The 24,310-nt window shown below is 43.4% G+C and overlaps 2 protein-coding genes across 3 annotated transcripts in view; one reads left to right on the plus strand and one right to left on the minus strand.

The window, feature by feature from the left end:
• POLR1A (RNA polymerase I subunit A) overlaps positions 1–16,347 on the minus strand; it is a 75,252-nt gene extending 58,905 nt beyond the window's left edge. The window contains exons 1-6 of the mRNA XM_070429630.1: positions 16,185–16,347; positions 10,443–10,647; positions 8,932–9,081; positions 4,074–4,181; positions 3,029–3,114; positions 2,798–2,901 (exon numbers count right to left, since the gene is read on the minus strand). Coding sequence (XP_070285731.1) covers positions 2,798–2,901; positions 3,029–3,114; positions 4,074–4,181; positions 8,932–9,081; positions 10,443–10,647; positions 16,185–16,261 — 730 coding nt within the window. The 5' untranslated portion in view covers positions 16,262–16,347. The remainder of the gene's footprint in view (positions 1–2,797; positions 2,902–3,028; positions 3,115–4,073; positions 4,182–8,931; positions 9,082–10,442; positions 10,648–16,184) is intronic.
• A 353-nt stretch (positions 16,348–16,700) lies between these two features.
• Positions 16,701–24,310, plus strand: part of PTCD3 (pentatricopeptide repeat domain 3) — a 28,451-nt gene continuing 20,841 nt past the window's right edge. For both annotated transcript variants that reach the window (XM_070429642.1, XM_070429641.1), the window contains exons 1-4: positions 16,701–16,828; positions 18,986–19,038; positions 19,148–19,184; positions 24,108–24,153. In XM_070429642.1, the coding sequence (XP_070285743.1) occupies positions 16,725–16,828; positions 18,986–19,038; positions 19,148–19,184; positions 24,108–24,153 (240 nt within the window). In that variant the 5' untranslated portion in view covers positions 16,701–16,724. The remainder of the gene's footprint in view (positions 16,829–18,985; positions 19,039–19,147; positions 19,185–24,107; positions 24,154–24,310) is intronic.

The raw sequence follows: 24,310 nt of genomic DNA on the forward strand, positions 1-24,310 counted from the left end.
TATGGCTCTCCTCATGGGTGACTTGTTTGTGGGGACAACTGAGGCACAGTCACTGCTTGGCTCCCTTCGATATCAGGAATGCAGCCAGAGCCTAACTCCACATCACCTGCTCTCTGGAGTCACTGACCTGTGCCCGGTGGCCTCCTCTGAGAGCGGAGGCCACGTGGTCAGGTCTCCACCTGGCACCATGCTCAGCAACAAGCATGTTCATGAGGCGGAGGGCCCAAAAAGCAAACGTCTGTTAAATGCTAAACCCCAACCTAGAACCATGGAAGACAACTGCTGACTCAATTCTAATGCAGACTTTTGCTTGGCATCATCGTATTCTCATAGTTGTAGTGAGAGATTACGTCAAAGGATGGATTTGACAAAGACACTGAAAGGTTACTTATCTGCTAGACAGATATTTGCTCCAGAGAAACAGTTATCTTCTAGAATTCTGACCATCTTTGTTCTCAACCTGTGAACATTTTCTAAGGCACCATAAGGAACAGAGCAGCAGTTCCCAGCCATAAAAATGATTTTAAGGGCTATTTATAGGTAAGTGCAGAAAAATCTACCCTGTGGTTAACTATAAACCATTAAACAAAATTAAACAGGCTTTTAAAATGCAGTGTGGTATCCTGGGTTGAATCCTGAAACATAAAAAGAATATTACTGGAAAAATTCAAATGAAGCCTGTAGTTCATTAACAGCAGTGCACCAATGCTAATTTCTTAGTTTTGACAGGTGCACCATGGCAATCTAAGATGCTGCATTAGGGCAAACTGAGAAAAGAGTACATGGGAACTCTCTGTACTATCTCTGCAACCCTTCTGCAAGTCTAAAACTAGTCTAAAGTAAAAGGTTTTCTAAAAAGTAATAAGCAAGTCCTAACCGGTTTGGCTCAGTGGATAGAGCGTTGGCCTTCGGACTCAAGGGTCCCAGGTTCGATTCCGGTCAAGGGCATGTACCTTGGTTGTAGGCACATCCCCGGTAGGAGGTGTGTGGGAGGCAGCTGATCGATGTTTCTCTCATCGATGTTTCTAACTCTCTATCCCTCCCCCTTTCTCTCTGTAAAAAATCAATAAAATATATATTTTTTTAAAAAAGTAATAAGCGAGTTTGTTACTACTATGGTCTGAATGTTTGTGTCCCCCAAATTACAGGTGTTGAAATCCTAACCAACAAGATGAAGGTGTCAGGAGCCTTGAGGATGATTAGGTCATGAGGATGAACGCTCATGAATGCGACTGGTGCCCTTATAAAGACGCAGAGAGCTCCGTTGCCGCTTTCTGCCACGTGAGGTTATAGGGAGAGGTGGCTGTCAATGAGGAAGAGGCCCTCACTGGACACTGGATTCACCAGCACCCACCTTGGACTTCCCAGCCTCCAGAACCGTGAGCAACAAAGGCCTGGGTTTATGAGCGCCCAGTCTCTGGTGTGTTGTTTCAGCAGCCTGGACAGACTACGTTATTTACTCCGGCCTCGCCAGAATCCTCAAATGTAAAAGACAGGCCATGCACCTCGGGGAAGAGACTTCCTTTCCTGCCTCTTCCACATTCTCAAGCTCTGCAATGAAGGTTAGTCGCCATATGCTGTGGACTTCCACATATGAACTTTCCTAAACTCTGGGCAAGAGGTTTTGTTACGGCCCTACAGAGAGTTGGAAACAGAAGCTCCCAGAAGTGGCCTTCTCTAATAAGGCTACTGAACTGCTAGACCTACTCCCAATCAGTGGCAGAGGAGGAGTCAAGCAAGGTCAAGCTCTTCCCACCCTGGCACACTGACTTACAATAAAGGTGAACAATGAACATCTGCAGAGCACATACTGCATAGCAGGCTCAGGGCTCAGCACTTCCAATGGGATACCTTCAGTGGTTCTCAACCTTATGCCGCGACCATTTAATACAGTTCCTCATGTTGTGGTGACCCCCAACCATAAAATTATTTTTGTTGCTACTTCATAACTGTAATTTTGCTACTGTTATGAATCGTAATGTAAATATCTGATATGCAGGATGTATTTTCACTGTTCGCAATCCACAGGTTGAGAACCGCTGCTTCTTTACCACTTCAAAATACAAAACAAACATACAACTAACAAAAATACAAAAGCAGGAGGACTAAGTCAGTCTCTAAGCATTTTCCTCAAGGACCCCCAGGGTGGAACCGAGCTGAGGAGACACTACCCAGGAATTTATGGGCCCCCAGAGCCGCCTGCAGGAGATACTAATGGTCTTTGACCTCTCCCGTGTTTGTTTTTTTTAATATATTTTTATTGATTTTTTTTTTTTTTCACAGAGAGGAAGGGAGAGTGATAGAGAGCCAGAAACATCGATGAGAGAGAAACATCGATCAGCTGCCTCCTGCACACTCTCCACTGGGGATGTGCCCTCAACCAAGACACTGCCCTTCACAGGAATCGAACCTGGGACCCTTAAGACCGCAGGCCGACGCTCTATCCACTGAGCCAAACCGGTCAGGGCTCCCCCGTGTTTCTTAAAAATTCACCTACATTATACATTTTACTTCAAAATAAATCCACACTTTTTGGACAATCAAATGGTTCTAAATATTTGCCAAGTATATATCTCTTAACTTCCTCCTTCAGAAAATGACCACCTGAAGCAAGAGGTGCCTTGTTCAGCCCTCAAAATGCAGCCCAGCCAGTCAGCTGTGCAAGAGGCCAGGATCCCCTCCGCCACCGGCTCACCAGGCACGCATCACAGAGGACCGCTGTTCCCAAATTCTGGGACACACCGACGGCCACGCGTGAGGAACATGGCCGAGGGCCGCCCAGGGCCCAGCTGCTTACCCGGTGGCTCTGTGTCCGTCTGGCCAGCTTTCTTGTGCACCACGGCTGGATACGTAACGGTCAGTTTGCTGTTGTGCTCCTTTCGGACAACTGCCCGCCCGGTCCTAGACAAGAGGACAGTTGTGACTGAGGAGAGGAGGAACCCACCAGGACATTTACTGACAGCTGTGAGCGACCGGCCAGAGGCCTCCCGCTTGAGGGAAAGGGACCAGCCAGCACCCCGAGACTCACTTGCAGTGGGGACACCGCTTAGCAGTCATGTGTGTCCTCCAGAAGCCAGCGATGAGCTTGCTCTTGCTCTCACACACATTCTTCACCTGTTGAAAAGGAAGAACCTCAGGGTGCCATTTAAAGAGATCCCACTATGTATCCAGTGATTTTTACCTTTTTTGAAAAACCAGAGGAAGCTACCTTCTTAAACAAAAATTTCCACAGAACCCTAATACAGCCAAGCCCTGCCAATCACTGAGCGGCTTCTGTCCTTATCTTTCCTCATTTCTAATACGTGAATAAGAGGAGAAACAGCCTCACTACGCTGTCACTACGATAGAGAGATGATGAATGTCGTGGGGGGCTTGCACAAAGTACTTCATAAACGCTGGGTTCCCTTTAATTTAAAATAAACCGCTTTGAAATAAAGAAATAAAATGTTTGAAAATAAAAATAAAAGAAATAAACCTCTTTGGAGGCAGTTGGTGCACCTCCCTGCTCCCTCCTGGGCGGGACCTCAGGGTTCTGAGAAAAGTACACCCAGTGAAGCTACATGAGTGGCTCTGAGCCTGGCTGCAAATGAGAGCCACTCGGGCCCTCCCCCGACCACTTCAATCGGAATCTCTGGTGTGAAACTGGGCATGAGGTGAGTCAGGCTTCAAGTCAGTCCTGCAGGCTGATTATTGACATCATTCATTCACTGAACAAATTAACACTGACATAGATGCTATGGGGGAACAGGGAGGAGGTGGGATCAGTGCTCACAGGAGTTTACGGTGCTACAGGGAGAAAGAAGAACAGAACATGGACCTCATTCTCAAAGTGAGACCGCAAGCCAGAATCTTGCTGGACGCCCTGCCTACACTACCTCACTTCACCTAATCTTCTCCTCGGTCCTGTAGGCAGGCATCAAATATGAGGACATAGCGGCTCAGGAATAGTAGGGTCACAGGCTTCATAAGGGGCAGAGCTGGGACTCAAACCCAGGTCAACTATGGGAAACCGAATGTGTGCAGGTGACAGGGCTAAGAACGAGTGCTCCGGGAGGAAAGAAGGGATAACCCACGTGCGAGCCCTGGGATCCCAGGAGGTTGTTCTGTACAATTTCACGTGTATATTGTTCTAATTCTTCCTGGATTTCAAAAGCAGTAGGATCAGCGTTTTCTTCCAGAAACTGAAAAACAAAGAGAAAACCCGTATTATCAAAGCAAAGTCATGTAGGATCAGCAGCCCCACAGGGCCGGCCTTTCCAAGAGGGGGAGTTCGGTTTGAGAGCAGAGATAGACCCCTCATGGCTGCTGTGCTGCATTCTCAAAACAGTGAGGCTGTTCAGATAAAATCGAAGGAGAATACCTGCTTCCAATAATGGCGGGCTACATCATTCATTCCAAACCTAAAACTAAAAGAACCAGGACAGGATAAAATATGTTTCTATTATATGGACAGTGAGGAGGATCCAGACCTAACTGAAGGGAAAACAGGAGTCCAGGTTGAGGAGCCCGGGGCCCAGGTGCTCGGAGTGGGGCTGCAGCACGCAGGGCTCCAGGGCAACCCTCAGTGCAGTTACGTCCAGCTGGGGAGGATCCCGACAGACTTCCATGGTGCTCTCTGGAGCTATGAGACATGGCAGCACTGGCCTGGGGCACATTTTCCAATTCAGGAATTTTGAACTTTTCATTTTGGAGGCCTCAAACAATGGATGGGACAGAAATCAAAGCCCTGAGTTAGTGCCACGACAGGAATCTAACAGGATACCTTCCCTCCCATATCCTACCCCACAAACACAAGAAGCTGGGAACCTCAGGGGCTTTGCCCTTGGGAACTAAACTGGCCCTCGCACTAAACTGGGCCTCGTGGATTGCAATCACCGGGCAGTCTCGCGAGCCATCAGCTTTGAACCCAGACTATGATGGTCCCAGGTCACCGAGCATATGGCTGAAGCCTCTCTGGAGGAAGGCATGGCATCCGAGGCCTCAATTTATTTCTACAAAGAATTCTTTAAGTACAATGTCAAACTGTCAAAAATGAGCACACAGGACAGGGGAAAGAGAGGGAGCTTCTGGGAACAGGGACAATAGCTGACAATGAAGGTGAGCTTATGGGTGGTGCATACTTTTAACTATTTGTTGGATTTTATGTATGATTAATGCATTTCTGTGGGTATATTTTACAAAAAATTTTTCTTAAGGTAGGCATCACGAATAATTTTATGCCAATAATTTTGAAACTTTAGATGAAATGGACAAATTCCTAGAAAATATAACCTACTCTGAATAAACATTTAAGAAAATCTCTCTCGTTCTCCTCTCTCTTTTGAACCAGTCTGATTTGGAGTTAACTTTTTAATTCTGTTCCCTGGAAACTTTATAAAAGTGGAAATGTCGATTGCACCATAGGTAGCATTGCTGATGGCAAAAATGGCCTCTAGTGCTCAGACTGTATCTGAACTAGGAAGACTATGGGTGAATTATAAACACCACAGCTCTGAGCTTCCCTGGTGCTAATGAGGCATGCCCTTGAGAGTCTCTGGAAGCTGGGCCCACGGAACTGTCACAAAAGGTACTGATTCCTACTTGGGGTGTGGGCTCCTGGGCCAGGGTGGCTCCCATGTCCACTGGTGTAATTGCGTCCTTTTGCTCTTGAACTTGGAAAGCCAAAGAAGACTAGACGTAGCCAGCTGTGAGAACACCCACTGAGGAGAGACCGTCTGGCAGCACCCGGCTGGTGCACAGTATCACCAATCTTACATGAACTCTTTCAGGAGAGAAAAGAGAATTCCCTGCCTCATTTCACGAGGCCAACATAATCTATATAACCAAACTCAAAAGGACAACATGAGAAAGGAAACCTACAAAGCAATGACATGATCACAGATGCAAAACCCTACGCAAAACATTAGGAATTCAAATCTAGCAACATATAAAAAGGCAAATTATCAAGAAGAAGGAATCCAAGGTTAGTTTAACATGAAAAAAGAAATTGAGGCCCTAGCCGGTTTGGCTCAGTGAATAGAGCGCTGGCCTTCGGACTGAAGGGTCCCAGTTCGATTCCGGTCAAAAGCACATGCCCAGGTTGCAGGCTCGATCCCCAGTAGGGGGTGTACAGGAGGTAGCCAATCAATGATCCTCTCTCATCATTGATGTTTCTATTTCTCTCTCCTTCTCCCTTCCTCTCTGAAATCAATAAAAAATAAATAAATGTTTCCTTAAAAAATAAATCTGTCCCTTTAAAAAAAAAAGAGGAATTGAATATTTCTCCATGTGACCTTGAGAAAAATTATCTGAAACATTAAGTAGGTGCAAAAAAGTTTTTGATAAAATTCAACAGTCAGCCATCTTAGCAAAATATAAGTAGAAAAGTTTCTTTAATCTGATAAAAACTATAAAAGTTCAGCCAATATTACACTTACTGGTGAAATGTTGAAATGTTCCCCATTTGTTTGTTTTAATATAGTTTATTTTTATACTGACACAATCTCAAACTCACAGGAAAGTTGCAAGTACATAGAACAACCTTTCTCCTTGAACCATTTGAGAGTAAGCTGCTGCCCAGATACTTGGGTGAACACTTTCTACAAATAAGATCACTCTCTAATATGACAATACAATAATAAAAAACCGTAAATTAACACTAATAAATTACTACCCCCTAATCCTCAGACACCATTCAAGTTTTGCCAGTTCTCTAGTAATATTCAAAAATAGCCAACTCAGAGCCACCTGTTGCATTTGCTTGTCATGTTTCCTGCGTCTCGCTCAGGCACCGAGTCTAACTTTAAAGACATTAACACTGTGAAGAACTGAAGGGGAGTGAAACCTGGGTGTCTGCTGGCTCCTTGAGATCAGATTCAGCTTGTGCCTCCCTAGCAGGGAGATTCAGAAGCAGCGGATGCTCTGCTCTTCTCACTACATCTCACTATCAGGTGGGCATGATTTCAGTTTGCTGCATGGGGTGATGTTCACTTTGACCACTTGTGTAAGGAGGTGACGGCCAGACTTCTCCACTGAAAAGTTACCGTGTACCCCCATTCTGTAATTACTGAAGATTATTTGTGTGGGGGGAGTATTTTCAAACTGTATAAGTAGCCTGTTACTTATACTTTCAGTTCATTCATTCATTTATATCAGGATGAACGCATGGATTTCATGGATTCTTGCTTTATCCACTGGGTTATAATAGTTCCTATCATCACTTACTTTGATGCTCAAAAACTGTTCTAGATTTGGCCAGTGTGAGCTAAGATAGCTCCTGTGTCATTCTGAGTGTCCCCTTCATTCTTTGAGGACCGACTTGCTCTCTGGCACATGATATCCCAGGTTCATCTTGCACTTTCTGCATCAGCCCTAGAATCAGCCACTTATCCAAAAAGCCCTTTCAGTGAAGAATGGTATTTAGAAGCCAAGACATAGACACTAGGTGTGTTCACTGCTATCAGCACTCCAAGACCATCTCAGGGACAGACCTGGGAATATATGTGCACATGCACACACACCCTTCACACTCATACTTTTAATTCCATTCCAACACTACAGGGTTAACTCTGGGTCTTCTCTCATTCATATATTTGTAACTTCCCCTTCTGGTAGTGTGAAATCTGGCCAGCATTATCCTTACTACATGTACTTAATTTGATCACTCAACCTCCCTGTATGTAACCACTCTCCCATCACTGCCGCCACCTACTCCCGTGCATGACCCCCTCTCACCCAACTTGGGCTCCCATCCCGCTCCAGGCCACTCTCCTTATGAACCCCCTCCTCACGCTCTTTGGGCTCCCATACACCACACTGGACCATCCAGCATGGGCACCCTCTTACCTGATTTGGATGCCCACCTCCCATGCTGAGCTTTTACCCTAAATGAACACTCTCCTCATGCTATTTGAACTCTGACATTCCAGGTTGGGCTGCCCACACATGCAGATGCCCTCCCCTTGATGTTTTCCTCACCTTGGTTGGCCTGACAACCTACGCCCGGCCACACCACTGTGTAGAAGCCTGTGTGCTCTGCCCACTTAAGGTCTGAAGGGACGGGGAAGAGGAAAGGTGAAAGGTTTTCCTTTGAGAGAAGAAACAAGACGAGGATGCATGCTACCCCTTCAACACAATACTGTAGATCCTAGCCACCAAAATAAGGTAAGAAAAAGAAACAAGACACATAAGGATCAGTAAGAAATAAAACTGCTTTGCTATTCACAGGTGATGACTGTGTTGAAAAGGATGTACAGATAAAATATCAGAACTGATGAAATGCTTTTGCCCGGCTATTTCATACAAAAGTCAATACACAAAAATAAATAAGATTTTGATCCACAAACAGAAAATGAATTTTAAACAAGATATTTATAGTAGCACCAGAAAATCTGAAGCCATCATCAGTCACAAAGAAAACAAGGTCTGCAATAGAGAGACCCTGTGTTCACCACCTTACCTACGTAGTCCAACTAAGCATCACCTATAGAACAATGTGACAGCAGGTGCCTCTAAAATGATGCAACACAACAAAGTGTCCTGTACTGTGTAGGTGGTATTCTTACCAAAACACGAATCTAATGAGGAAATAATCAGACAAATCCAGGATGTGAGAAATCCTACAAAGTGTTAATGTCTTCAAAATAAAAAAAAAGCCAGTAACATAAAAAACCATTTTCTATATTAAAACATCCTACATTAAAAGAGACCAAAGAGATGTAACAATCCAAAGCAATGTATGAACCGTGATGGGATCCTGGGTCCAGGAGAGAAAAAAAGCTCCTGGGTAAAGTATTTCTATGTTGTTTTTATTAACGTTCCTCCAATTACTCCACGGCTTCCTGTTTTCACACCTAGTGACTGGTATCCAGGCACCATATATAAGAAGTGACAACAAACAGCCTTTGTTCCCACTGGTGGCTTGCCTGATTTCCGCGAGAGCCAGGCACCTACCCTGTTGAGAATTCTCTCCAGCTCGTACACGGCTTGAAGGGCCCCGACCTCCAGAACTCGCAGCTGGCAGACGAGGAGGTGAATCACAGCCCGTGGGCAAGTCAGCATGTGGCAGTTCAGACAGGAGCCCCTGAGCAGCAGGTAGAGTTTCTGAAGGAAGGAATAAAAAGCAGCAGGATATTAGTAGTAGTTCAGGGTGATTTTCAATGTCCTTCCACTTTTTGTTTTTATGGACTCTGTTTATTCACGTAAGAATTACACTTCCCCTGTATACCTACAAAGGCCTTCGTGACTTTAAGAACTAAATAAACATTCCTCCATATTTTCTATATGATTTCATTTTAAACCATTAAAATCTGAAATTTACTTTGGGTCTGAAGTAGGGAACTACCTTTATTTTATTTAACTAAGTACTGAATACTACGTTTAGTCAAATATTTAGTATTTAACTAAGACAATTCTCTTTCCTTGATACCATCAACAGACAAAAATCATGTCCATGTACGCTCATCTGTATAGTTTAAAACAAATCCTGGGGGCTAGGTCAACCATAAGGAGCGCTGAAACGCACCAGTAGGACTCCAGACAGGAGCTTCATTCTTAGTGCCCTCGGGTCTTCTGGGGCTTTGCTCCTCCTGCCACCAAGCAGAGCCTACAAGCTCACCTAAGAGCTCAGGGCCTTGGAGAACCCCAAAGGACCCCCAATTGCCAGGGTGGCTCTGCCTAGGTTTCTAATGGGTGTCAAGCCACTGAAACAAAAGGTGCAGGGGATGGCCCTAGCCGGTTTGGCTCAGTGGATAGAGCATCGGCCTGCAGACTAAAGAGTCCCAGGTTCGATTCCAATCAAGGGCACATGCCCAGGTTGCAAGCTTGATCCCCAGCATGGAGTGTGCAGGAGGCAGCCAATCAATGATTCTCATCATTGAAGTTTCTCTCTCTCTCTCCCTTTCCCTTCCTCTCTGAAATCAATAAAAATATATATTTAAAAAAAAAAAGTGCAGGGGATGGATGAATGCTCTCTTCCCCTCCTGTGAACAGACCCAAGCTGTGGTTCTTCTAAACTGGAATCAAACAGGTACACGTAGGTAGGGCTAGAGGCCAAGTTGAAGTCCTGGATCTGGCTCCTCAAGGTTTAAAATTTCACGGTTTGCCCTGACTGGTTTGGCTCAGTGGATAGAGCGTCGGCCTGCGGACTGAAGGGTCCCAGGTTCGATTCCGGTCAAGGGCATGTACCTTGGTTGCGGGCACATCCCCAGTAGGGGGTGTGCAGGAGGCAGCTGATTGATGTTTCTCTCTCATCGATGTTTCTAATTCTCTATCCCTCTCCTTCCTCTCTGTAAAAAATCAACAAAATATATTAAAAAAAAAAATTTCACGGTAAAGAGCACTTTAGTTCAAAGTGTCTGGAGCTAACCTCCTCAGAGCCCTCCTGTGGGGAGAAGGGTGGCCTCACAAATCCCTCCAGCAGCCCTGAGACCCACACATGCAGGGAGGCCTGGGGCAGAACGTACGTCGAAGAGGAGAGGATTGTACACGGTGAGCGGGAGCTCGATGTGGCCCAGGTGGCCGGAGCAGTTGTTGAAGTCCTGCACGCAGGTGGAGCACACCTCCTTGGAATCTGCAGGGCCCAGAGCTAAATCGTACAGGCCGTTGACCGACGGGTTCCCCAGGCTGTCCAGGTACCGAGGGTTTGTAATGGATTTAACACTTAGTTTCCTAAGGAGATACAGAAGACCAAGGGAAGACAGGTTACTCGACTTCTTGGACGTGTCCTCTTTGCCATCAAGTGAGAACTATGTTTCCTCAGACACGCTGGCAGCCGGAGGACAGGATCTGTGCCTGCTGTGCTCACGACTGCAGCACAGCACTTAGCAAGGAGACTGCACACAATACTTACTCCATAAATACTAGTTAAATACTAGTATATGCTGAATGAGTAAGAACAGGAAAACCACTGAAAAACAGCCTTAGTGCAAGTCTTGCACTGAGTACACCAAGCATGTCAAACTGGCGGCCCATGGGCCGCATGCCTTGTTTATTTGGCTAGTGTTAGCCTTTGAGTTTGACATGCTTGGAGTACACTGTTTCAAAGAGTTAAGTAACTACTATATGCCAAATGCTTTACAGGCAGCACTGACTTTAACGCTCTGAGATGGGCATCACTATACACAGTTTTTAAGGAGGAAACAGGCTCTGAGCAGTCAGGTGATTTAACCCAAGTGACACAGCAAGAAAGGGAGGAGGTGAGGGGATATGGGGAACAGGGAGTCTATGGACCAGACTAATTCGAAAGCTCACGTAGTAATCCCTGTATGCAGAAATAGTGAATTGAGGTACATTAAACACAAATATGCAGAAATATAGCCTGCTTTACTAAAGATTTCATCACAGTATGTTATGTTTGGTTTAAAGGGGTTTCCCACAGGATACCTAACTACTTTTACCAAAACTACATTCATTTAACTTTTTTTTTTTTTTTTTTAGAAAATAAAGTCATGGACAAAGAAATCATCCAAATCACACAACCTAGAGCAGTGGTGGCCACCGGTGGTCCGCGAGGTCCAAAAGGTTGGCGACCACTGACCTAGAGAACATTCATAGACTTTTTTCCTCTGGGTACATTTTTTTAAAGATAACTGGAATCACTTGGTTGTATCTATTTTCATTTAGCATTGAGTGTTTTTAAATCTTTTTTTAAAAATATATTTTATTGATTTTTTACAGAGAGGAAGGGAGAGAGATAGAGAGTTAGAAGCATCGATGAGAGAGAAACATGGGTCAGCTGCCTCCTGCACATCTCCTACTGGGGATGTGCCCGCAACCCAGGTACATGCCTTGACCGGAATCGAACCTGGGACCTTTCAGTCCGCAGGCCGACGCTCTATCCACTGAGCCAAACCGGTTTCGGCATTGAGTGTTTTTCCATCACTAAAAATTCTTTGGAAACATAATTCTGAAGAGCTGCAAAATCTTTCATTCTATGGCAATTAATATAATTCATTTAACCAAACTCTATTATAAGTAAGCTTATGATACCTATCTATGTAAAGACTTTTACAAAGAATAATTCAAATTTCTATTTCCTAAAAATTAAAATCATTTCTCAGTGGAATGGATCCATGAATCTAAGAGTGCAAACCATTTAGAAACTCTTGATATATCTGGCACCTTGCATTCCAGAAGAGGTGGACTAACGGTAGTATCTTAGCCAGCACCAAGTTTTAGCACTTAAAAACCTTCCCAAGCCCAGCTGCATGGCTCAGTGGATAGAGCATTGGCCTGAAGGCTCTCAGGTTCGATTCCAGCCAATGGCACATACCCAGATTGTGGGCTCCATCCCCAGCATGGGGCATGCAGGAGGCAGCCATTCAATGATTCTTTCATCATTGATGTTTCTATCTCTCTCTCCCTCTCCCTTCCTCTCTGAAATCAATAAAAATATATTTTTTAAAAATCTTTCCAAAGTTAAGAGGGAGAAAAAAAAATGCTACCCAACTGTCATGTTAATTACTTTTTATTACAGTATTTCTTGAAGCTGTTTTGGTCCTGTAAGATGTTCTGTAAGATGCCACTTCACTTCCCTGGCCTAGAACCTACAATGTTCCATCATGATCCCCCAGGTGGGGGCAGCACAGACCTATGCTAACTGGCAGAAGAATGAAGTCCTATGCTCTAATCGACTGGAGAATGGGGCCCCATGGGGAGGAGAGGGCCCCCTACTGACAGAAACATTCTTTTTCATGAAGCCTCAATGGTGACTTCTGAGCTGAGAATAAAATGATGGTGGTGCGTCAAGAACTAAGAACAGACCCAGGAGACCCTAGCTTGCATGACTGGTATCACTCTGAGCGCCAAGGGAGGCTACACGGAGACCTGTTGGTGTGGCTCTTGTCTGCATGATCACTTTGCTGCAAATAAGCTAGTTGTGTGTGTGGTCTCTCACCACAAACCTGGAGCCCACTTCAACCTTGAACTAGACAACCTTGGACAAAACACTTAGCGATTTTTTTTTCCCATCTAAAAATTCTTCAATGCGGCAGCTTCATTATGATGATCAGAAGAGAACATGTATAAAATACAGGGCTTGGAACAAAGTTCCTCTGTCTTGCTGGGGCAAAGGAGAAAGCCACCTAACCATGGCAGAATGGGATGGAGAGGAGGGGCAACCAGCAAGGATTCCACTGAAGAGAATAAATAGAGCTTGAGACAAACACACTTGGGCTTGAGGATGACCTTCGCTGCTTCCTAGAGTCACTCTGCTCTCTGAACCTGAATTTCCTCTCCTGTAACTGGAGACACCACCACAAACGGTGGCAGTAAGAACTGAAAGCGCCAAGTGCTGAATAGACAGCTCCCTCACCCACACATGCATGTACTCGACAAATACCTATTGAGAGCTTGTACCAGACACACTTTTGCTGGAAAAACAGACAAGACTCCCTGTACTCAGGGGTCTTACATTCTATTGGAGAAAGATAGGCAGACAAAAAAAACAAAATAAATAAGCATATAGTCTGTTAAATGGCAGAAAGCGGAGAAAAGTAAGGCAGAAAAGAGGATGACAGAGTGGGTCAGTAATCAGGGAAGCCCACACTTTACTAAACTTTAGCAAAGGCCTGAAGGAGATGAGGGAATAAGTCATGCAGTCACCTGGGCAGAGGGCTTTATAGGAGGAAGAAGCAGGAAGTGCCAAGGTCCTGCGGTGGATGTGTGTCTATGGTGCTATGGGAACCGCAAGGAAGCCAGGATGGCTGGAATGGAGGCAAGTTCAGGACCCAGAATGGCCCTTCCAGGCCATTTTAAGGACTTGGCTTTTACTCCAAATGAGATGGGAAGCTATTAGAAACAACACAATAAAAGGTAGCATAGCTATTGAAATTTCTCAACTCTAGACACACATAAGTCTTCAATGTTCATAATGGGTATCGATTTGCTCACGCAGTTTCCTGTTTGAAAACTCTGCAATTACTATTATTATTAATTCAAGCAACTTAAACACTTTTGCTTTTGGATGAAATTGTATCTATGACTGGTGATGATATAATGGGAATTTCTGGGCTAGCAACTGTTCCCAATGTTACCAGAGTTGCACTCACCAGTTTATTCAACCAGAGTTGAGGATGAAAAGAATGAGACACACAGGAAGCTCAAGGCTAGTGAAGGGAGACAGAAATATAAAAAAGCACAAAAAGCGACCGCAGTGCATGGTAAACAACCAGTAAAGATCTTAGAAAATGAGGTTGAGCTGAGCCTTAGGAGTGGCAGAGATACTGTCCAGGTGTCTTCAGGGGTGGGGGAAGACAGAAGGGGACTGCATGCAGAGAAAATAAGTCTGGCTAAAGGGCCAAATGTTAAAACCTGCCGTCAGGTTTTGGAATGTGCAACTCTGCACTGACCTGATCATGGCAAAACTTGTGGGCTAAGCTAAGAAAGTAGCCTCTGCAAATCCGAGGGAAATGCACAGCCTCTGGGAGGTTTTACGGGTGACGTGATCATGTGACATGACCAAGGTCTGCCTGGGGCAGCGAGGAGTGTGTGGGTTCTTGACTGGTGCAGGGATGAGTCCAAGTGATTTTGAAAGTACATTTATGACAGTGAAACAAGGAAGGGCTTAGGAGAGAAGAAGCAACAGGAGAGAGCGTAGGCAGCGCTGCTTTGGCTTTTTAAAAACACTCTAGGAAAGAGGTGGGCCACGTGGGCTGTGTGAACTCGCTGAGAAAAGTCACAGTGACATAAGTGAATGGGGCTGCTGTTAGCTCACTGGAAAGCAGAGAAAAAGGGGGCCTCGGAGACAGGTTCAGGGGAGAAGCCCGGGGACGAGCCGCTGCCTGCTGCTCCCCTGGTTGCAAATTTTCTGGGGGCCCTTAAGAGTTTAGGAGAGAACAGAGATACAAGCCCAAGGGAGAAAGGCGTGCTCTAGGAAGGGCAGGCTGGGTCCTCTGTCTTGAGGCTTTTTATCTTTCTTTAGCCAGTGGAAATCCTAGGGGAGGTCCCAGCGGGGAGTCTCAAGAGAATATTCATCAGCTTTCCAGGTGTGTCCTTCAATATGTTGATTCATCAGAATGTGCTATAGAGGGGCCAGGGTTATTTTCTGGTTAGGTTTTGTTGTTGTTGTTAGTTTCATTTCTAAAAAACATCATGGAAGAGGGTCCCAGATCTAGTGGGTCTGCCCCAGGAAGGTCTGGAATGTGCAAACCATTTGCTCCTAAGTATACTTGGTCAGGGAAGATAAAACCTTGTGATTCGTTAGCTAGCTGTAAATTGCTCAAATTGTCTGGCTTTGTTTAATTATTTGGCTCAATTTCCCTTATTTCGCTTGTCAAGGAATTTTCCTAGCTTCTTCCTATCCTGCCTCAATCACATTTGAAATAGCATCATCATATTTACACTTTGAAAGAACAACTCAGACAGCAATGTGAAGGATGAACTGGACAGGTGTAAGGTAAAAAAGAAAAGACATTTCAAAGAAGAGTTGAGGGTGTGACCTAAATAATAGTAGTAGTGATGAAAGGACAGTGTAGAATAGTTATGTAGGCGACACACAGAAAGAGCCCAATAAATAAATTAGATGCCAGGAAAGGACAGGTCTAGAATTATTTCCCAGTCACAAAATAATGACCATTTTGCACTAAACTAGGTACCCTTTTGGAGTGAAATCAAAGTGATGACATTTAGGAGAAGAAAGGCAGTAGGACAAGAACAGAACCTCGAGGAACACCAAGATTTAAGGAAAAGAGGAATCATCTACGGAGCCTGAAGCATTCGCATAGAAGTCTTGTTCACCAATGTGTCACTAACGTCTAGCACCCTGCCTGGCAAAAACTGAAAAATCAATAAATATTAGCGGGTTAATACACTGATCGAGTAAGGAAGAATACTTGTCCCAGAAACCGAACCTGAACTGAATCGTGAAGGATAATCATTTTATAGACAAGAGACTAATTATGTGCTTAACCGCTTCAGAGACATTACAGTAACTTCACAAACTCTAGTTAAATACCGAGAAGACTGGCGGAGGGTAACGCTGCACCGTGGGATACCATGCGGCTGAGCAAACGCATTCGCAGCCCCACCAACTCTAAGCAGTGCGCGCCAGCCCAAGACGATCTCGGAACTACGGGTCCCGGCAGGCCGCGCGCCCGACAACCCAGGGCTCAGAAGATAAACTGGGCGCCAGGCATTTCGGGAATAGTAGTTTATAAAGGCGCCAACCTCAAGAGGCAAACTCCGCACGCTTCCCACCAACTACTTACTTGAGCTCTTCAGCCGAATACATCCCGAAGGAAATGCCCTGCAGCCGCCGCCAGGGCATGTTCTTTGAGCCCAACATCTTCCAGGTCAGTTTCGAGTTCTGACACCCAGAGAGAAGTTCCAATCACCCCCAGTAAATCCCAACACAGCTACGAACCCGCTGCCGCCATGTGATTTAAACTGCGCTTGCGCGCTAGAAATGCTCGCTGGGATGAGATGTACCTGGACGAGACCATTTCCGCTCTGGGTGTGGGGGTGGAAAGGAAGGTATTTTCATGACTCAGTAGCCCTCTTATTTTTAAAACAATCGAATATATAGACAATTAAAATGATCGTTTTAGAAAAATCTCTTAGTTGCAATTGAGGCGTATTGAGCACTTAACTTCCGCAACGAAGCGTTTCAAACCATGAGCTTGTGCCCTATTTTACGATTGCTTTCGTCTTAGCCAATAGCCGGGCTATTCCGGTCCACCTTCCCCTCCCTCAGAGAGCCAGAAGGTGGAACGCATGCTTTCCCGACATGCAATGCGAAGAAAGCGAAGATGGCGGTGGCGGTCTCGGCTCGCTGGCTGAGGGTCCGCTGCAGGCTTTGCCTGCCGTTGACGGCTCGGTGGATAGGTGCATGTGAACCGGCCCCTAGTTGCAGGTAAGAGCGGCTTGAGGAACCCAAGAGGGAGACCCAGGTGTCAACCTAATCTTGTATGTCCCCTTTTCCCCCCCGAGAGCTGTGTAACGAGGCCCGACGCAGTGGAATGCGCGTGCGCCCTCTCGTAGCCGCGTGCTTGGGGGAAAAGATCACAACGCGTTCATTAGGAAAATGCTTACGCGTTGGCTGGCCCACCCAGGAGTTACAACTGGAGACCGGACTAGAATCCTTCTGTCGTGGAGCCAACATTCTAGTTAGTATGGCTGTTAGCAGTCCCATCCCAAATTTTAAAAAATAATGATTTGGTCTCCTTTTCACGCAACCAGTAGGAACAGGGAGAACGCTTTAAGATTTTTCCAAATTGAGGGTAGTTTTTGAGCTCTACCTTTTCTGTTTATCTCACTCTCCAGCCTGCTGTACATGTACATCTCAGAATGTTCACCTTGTCAAAGACAACAGAGCTCTGTGTGTCCTAATGTCAAAAAAACAAAAACAAACATGACTTGAAAGAGTTGATCCTTAGCAAAAATAGTATTGTTTTAAAAAGATGCCTCGGCCCACGCACAGAAGGGTCTCGGGTTTGATTAGGGCAGTGGTTCTAAACCTTCCTAATGCCGCGCAGTTCCTCATGTTGTGGTGACCCCCAATTTCATTGTTACAAATTGAACATAATTAAAGCATAGTGATTAATCACAAAAACAATATGTAATTATACATGTGTTTTCTGATGGTCTTAGGCGACCCCTGTGAAAGGGTCGTTCGACCCCCAAAGGGGTTGCGACCCACAGGTTGAGAACCGCTGGATTAGGGTCACGGGCTTGTACCTGGGTTGCAGGTTCTGTAACGGGACAACCAAGGGGTGCGGGCTGCCTGTCACCACTTGAGCCAATGAAGCAGAGACAGGGTTGAATCATGAGCGTTTATTCCAGTAATGCCAGCAGTATGGGAGAGCAGCAGGTCATCCACAAAAATCTATTCTGCACCCCTCCATACGCTAACCGCTTATGTGGGTAGGACAAGATTACGTGGGGAAGTAGGAATTACAGGTCTGAGAAAGTGGGCATGGGATAATCATTACAGGTTACAAGTCATCCGGCTGTGCGGAGTCACTGAGAGCAGGTGCCTCCAGGACGGTGTGCCACGAGGTTGTAAATCTTTCCATAAAGATAGGCAGGAAGGAGCAGGGACTGCATTCCCATGTTAGCTCCCATGTCTCGGGGCGTGCGACTCTCAGCCAGGTTAGAATGTGCTTTCTCTAATCAGAAAAGAACAATCACGGTTAACAGAGCATGGTTAATATTTCTTACAGTTGTAGTTAATGTCTAATACTCTATTTCTACCCCTAGCAATTCCATGCACAACCACATGCAGGTTGTGTCTCTTTCACAGACGTTTCTCTCTCGCAACGGGAAAGCAATCCTCTGGTGAGGATTAACAACCGAAAGAAAAAAAAGCTGTCTGAGACCAGATGCCAGTAGAGGAAGTAATTTTCCAATCACATCTTGACAATTTTCTGATTGGTACCAATGGCATTTAGGAAGGCAGTGTACAAGATAAACAATGCACATTGTCTGGGTGGTATATTGACCTTTTTAGTGTGATAAAATTTTAAAGCTCTGTCATGGGTCAGTGATTCTACATTTTGAATTTTAAAAAAGTTCCAAGTTTAAATTAGGACATACATATTTGATTTGGTACTTTCCTGATTGAAGTGGATTGAAATTATGAAAATAACTTCATAATTGCTTTAGGTGGATAGACTTTAATTATTATTAGGACATTGTCCATATAAAATTAGCTCATTATCTTGTCCCTCTTAACTTTAGTGTTTTGGATTTCCAAAGTTGAAAGTCGCTTATATTTCAGATCAGCGGTTCAATTGTTCAAGTGCTATTAAAATTTTCCTTTTTTCCCTGACTTTGTTTAATGTGATTACCTCATCTAAAAAATTGTGACCATATTGTGCCCATATCTTATATCTGTTTTGTAATGGTTTTGAATGTGGTGTTGAGGCCATGTCTTCTCAGTGTACATGGGCATGAATTATCTCACTTTGATCCATGAAAATTGGAAAGTTTGTGCAAAGTGCACATAGATGGAGATGAGGTGGGAACTCCATTAATGATTATTAACTTGAGGGCATTTATTTTTTTGCAGGTTTTATTCTGGAAGTGCAGCCCTCCCAAAGGTTGAGGGAACTGATGTAACAGGTATATAGAAATATATTGAAATAGTTCCATTTGTATATTAACACATTGTATTTCTTCATAGTATTAGCATGGGGAAATTGATTCACTTTGTTTTATTTTTCATATTAAGGGATTGAAGAAGTGGTCATTCCAAAAAGGAAAACTTGGTGAGTGTTTAGTCAGTGCTTATTCATCAAGGGGTTGAGTGCTTATTATGAGCAAAACGTTGGTGAGTAAGGATTCAGTGATAGCAATGGAGAGCATTCTTGGGAAGAGAACAGTTGAGGGAGGAAAAATTTGGAAGTTTAGAAGAAAATAAAACAGGAAGGTGGAAAGTAGCGAGAGAATGGGGAATGAGATTTACTTAAGAATTAAAAGACTTTGTGAACTGAGTTCCAGTTAATGTTTACATAACAGTAATCATGAGAATAATTTCTTTAGAATATTTTTTCCTTTTTAAAAAAAAATATATTTTATTGATTTTTTACAGAGAGGAAGGGAGAAGGTTAGAGAGTTAGAAACATCAATGAGAGAGAAACATCGATCAGCTGCCTCCTGCACACCACTCACTGGGGATGCGCCCGCAACCAAGGTACATGCCCTTGACCAGAATCAAACCTGGGACCCTTCAGTTCACAGGCCGACGCTCTATCCACGGAGCCAAACCGGTTAGGGCTAGAATAATTTTTTAAGAGAATTCTCATGGTTGGGAGAGCAGACAAAATTATCGTTATGGTCTTTAATAAGTTAAAATAAATGATGTGGATTGCAAAATTTAGCTTTTTTAACTCATAGATCCTTGAGCAAATTGCCTTGCTTATTCAAGAATTATTGAACACATAAGAACTAAAACTTCTTCACAAAAATTCTTATAGTAATGTTACTACTGAATGTGTTTAAAAGCTCCCTAAAAAAAGCCAGATCTTTCCTGAGTATGACCTGAAGACTAAAGTTAATTTTAAAAGTCCTAGCTGGTTTGGCTCAGTGGATAGAGCATTGGCCTGTGGACTGAAGGGTCCCGGATTTGATTCTGGTCAAGGGCACGTACCTTGGTTAAAGGCTCCTCCCTTGCCCGGGCCCTAATCAAGGCTTGTTCAGGAGGCAACCAATTGATGTTTCTCTCACATCTCTGTTTCTATCTTTCCCTCCCTCTTCCACTCTCCCTAAAAATCAATGGAAAAATATCCTCAGGTGAGGATTAACCAAAAAAAAAAAAAAAAAAACTTCCTTAAATTACAGAAGTATTAATAGTTATTGCCAAAAGGTGTCTGGAATAAATAGAACACGCAGAAGGAAACAAGATTTTTAGTAATCACACTACTCAGAGGCAAATTATTTTAATCTGTGCTACAGTAAAATGTGGGTAATGACAGTACCTACCTCAAAGAAGTAAGCATTCGATTAATGCCTGCCACATTGTCAGAGCTCTGTAGATGATAGCTGTTATTTTAAAGTTCTGGGGTATAACATTTTTTATATAAATTATATGTATGTATTTAATTTAATAGAATTGATTTGGTAAATGTTCTATACTCTGCTTTTAACTTAATTGCTAATAGTATTTTAATATATTGAAGTTTATTTCTGTCTTCCCTGGCACAAGAATCAGAACCAAGATAAGAGTAGAAATAAACATATCCATGAATGAGTCATTTTCCTGAATAACATTTAAGTTCAAAGCATTTTATCAGCCTCTATTCCTGAGGAAGCTACTTCAGGGAATACAAAGAGTTTTGGGAGGGTTTGCTCAGATGGCTTATGATCTATTCCAATCCTATGCATAGTTATACTTTATACTCATATTACATGTGTACATAACTTATACACATGATTAAAGGCAATACAGGATATAAATCAAGAGTGGTTGTATTGCAATAACCAAGGTGAGTTTGATTGAAAAGTGTAGAAATTTACCTGTGTCTTAAAAACGGATAAGATTCTTTTATTAGCATCAGAGTCACCTAGGAATATTATTTATAAAGCATATTCTTAGGAGTAATTTTCATGAATCCTTAAGTATGAGAATCACAGATACAGAAAACATGATCATGTCATGTGGTGGGAAGAGACCAAGCCGGCAGGCCTGTGAAATGCTCTGTTAGAATAGGGGAAGTAAGAGTTGATACAGAGCATTGTTCAGCAAACTAAGGCCAATTTTTTTACAGCTCAGAGCCAAGAATGGTTTTTACATTTTTTTATAGTTAAGTCAAAAGAAGACTATTTTAGCCCCTGCCGACACGGTTCAATGGGGGAGAGTCAGCCTGTGCACCGAAGGGTCTCGGGTTCGATTCACGGCAAGGGCACATACCTGAGTTGCAGGGTCTTTCTGGGCCAATTGCGGGCTGGAGACAACCAATCCATGTTTCTCTTTTCCTCCCTTAGCCCTCCCTCTCTTCACTCTAAAAATCAATGGGAAAAAATATCCTCAGGTGAGGCTTAACAAACAAAGAAGACTTATTACATGTGAAAATTACATAAGTTCAGATTTCAGTGTCAATTAAAAATTTTTTGGAAGACAACCTCATTTGCTAATATATGGTTTGTAGCTCATAGGCCTCAAATATTTACTGTCTGTCCCTTTACAAAAAAGTGATTGCTAGAGGTTCTCTGATAGAGAGCCTCTGAATTCAGGCTAAGGGATTGATGCTTTTAGACTTGGAAGAAGCCATAAGGACTACAAGTTATTGTTGCCCTATTTTAGAGGTGAAGCGTGGTTGGAGGCTGTGATTTCCCAGAGCACTCAGGTGCCACAGAAAACCCTGACAGATTTGTGAGTTTTCATAATGAATGTGACATGATAAAGGCAGTGTTCTGAACAGGCTAATCTGAATTGTCTAGTTATTTTAGGGCCAGCAGGGAGCCCAGTTATGATCAATATATAGGTAACTAGGCTCATGAAAGGATATGGAGAAATGGGTGCTCAAGTTTGTTGATAGGGCAGTCAACATATATAGTTGGGACAGTACTTGGTGGGAAAATTGCCAGAATCACAATTTAAAATGTGTATACCTTACAGGGTAGACATTCTAGAGCAGGGGTCCTCAAACTATGGCCCGCGGGCCACATGCGACCCAAAGAAAACATTTATCCAGCCCACCGGGTGTTTTTGCCGCTGCTGCCTGTTGCTTAGCAGCCGACTAGTTTTTTTTTTAAACTATAGTCCAGCCCTCCAATGGCCTGAGGGACAGTGAACTGGCCCCCTGTTTAAAAAGTTTGAGAACTGCTGTTCTAGAGGAACACTTGAATATACTCTCAGAGACATGAATGAGAAAGTTCTTTATAACTTGAGAATAATACCAAGTTGAGCCAACCCAAGTGCCCATCAGTAACTAGGTAGGTAATAAAAGTAGTTATTGCACAATGTAACATTTATAATGTTTTTTTTTATTTTTGGGAGAGGAAGGAAGAGGGAGGGAGAGAGATAGAAACATCAATGATGAGAGTCATTGATTGCCTCCCACACGCCCCCTACTGGGGTTGAGCCCGCAACACGGGCTTGTGCCCTGACAGGGAATCGAACCTGTGACCTCCTGATTCATAGGTCCATGCTCAACCACTGAGCCACGTAGGCTGGGCTACAGTGTAACATTTAAAGAAATTAGATTTCTATGTAGTAAAATGTATAATACAGTCAAACTTAGAAAGCATATATACAAAATCACAATATATGTTTTTATGGTGATAGGTGTATGTAAAAGTACTGTAAAAAGTTCTAGAAATACTAACAACAAACTCGAGTGGAGTAGGAAAGGGTTACAAGGTGATACCATACACTTTAGCATAATCTGTAATGTTCTAACTTATTTTTTAAGGATAATGTATTCATTGAGATTGTTTAAAATAACCCTTTAAAAAAGAGAACTAGCCCAGCAGGTGTTGCTCAGTGGTTGAGAGTTGACCTATGAACCAGGAGGTCACGGTTTGATTTCAAGTCAGGGTACATGCCTGGGTTTCAGGCTCAATGCCCAGGTTTCTTGGGCTTGATCCCTAGTAGGGGTGCAGGATGCAGCCAATCAATGATTCTCTCTCATTGTTGATGTTTCTATCTCCCTCTCCTCTGAAATCAATAAAAACATTTTAAAAAGAGAGAGAGAACTAGTGAGTAGTCTGAATGTCATGAAGTATGTTATTTATTTAGTATGTTATGAAGACTGCTCTGTTATAAGACTGAAATGTGCAAATTTTGTTAGGGAATGCTCAAAGGTGAAAGAATATCTTTGTCTTTTGCTGAAATTACATAAATGTGACTTTTAAAAATGTATTTTTAAAAAACCCAATGGATATTATATATCTACATGCCTTGATGTAATATAAAATTTCCTGTACTTTCGTTTTCAGATGACTTCTATTATTGCTTAGTTTTTTTAGAAAAATATTTTTGGTTTATTAAATTTTACTCTTTTTTTCCCCTTTGGAAATGAAGCACATAAAATCTAACAGAAGTCGTAAAATGTTTCAAACCAAATTATCTTGTCAGTTATTCTGATGAAATCTTCTTTTCCAGTAGTTGAGTAGAGGTCTGTACCCATAGGTGCAGTGGACAGTGGCCTGACATCCTTATAAAGGTTAGATAGTTGAGACATTCATTCTAAATTAGAAGGGTGCGTCCGAACCACCTGGGAATTCAGTAGTAATGCATGTCACAGTTCTCCATGGAACTTGGAGGTTCTGACTCAGTAGGTTTCGAGAACAGCATGTGATTTATTCTCATATATAGCTGATTTAAGAGCCACCAATTTAGATAATGAAGGCAAGAGCAGTCCAGAAAGCTACAGTGAATGTGCATCGGAGGGGAGGAGATAGATCAGGATAGATAGAGTTTTATGAGATGAGGGTGGAAGTCCCTAGCCCTGGGTGATGGTTTTAGGGTAGCTAGGTACAGAAGGTAGGCAAAGCATAGTACTAATCACCTTTAGGCAAAAGAACTAGACAGCTTTCTCTTGTTACTCTAGTGATCTTGAGATGTAAGAACTGGCTTTAGTGAGACCTGAACTTGGTTATTGACCAGCTCATTCTGAGAGGAGAATCACTTGTTCATTTTGTGAGTGTGAAAACCCTGGTGAGGATTAACTTATGGTTCTCATTCTTAGGGATAAAGTGGCCGTTCTGCAGGCTCTTGCATCCACAGTAAACAGGGTAAGTAGGACTTTCAGGTTTCTGTGTCTAACTCTGCTAATATCACATTTAATGTTCACACCTCTTGTTATTCACGAGTAAACCGTTATGGATCTAGAAAGTCTCTTAGAAACTAATCTAATCTCTTCATGTAACAAAGAGGAATATAATAGCTTTT

The sequence above is a fragment of the Myotis yumanensis genome, unplaced genomic scaffold, assembly GCF_028538775.1.
Source record: "Myotis yumanensis isolate MYYU_CA2020_CCGP unplaced genomic scaffold, mMyoYum1.0.hap1 SCAF_11, whole genome shotgun sequence".
NCBI lineage: Eukaryota > Metazoa > Chordata > Mammalia > Chiroptera > Vespertilionidae > Myotis > Myotis yumanensis.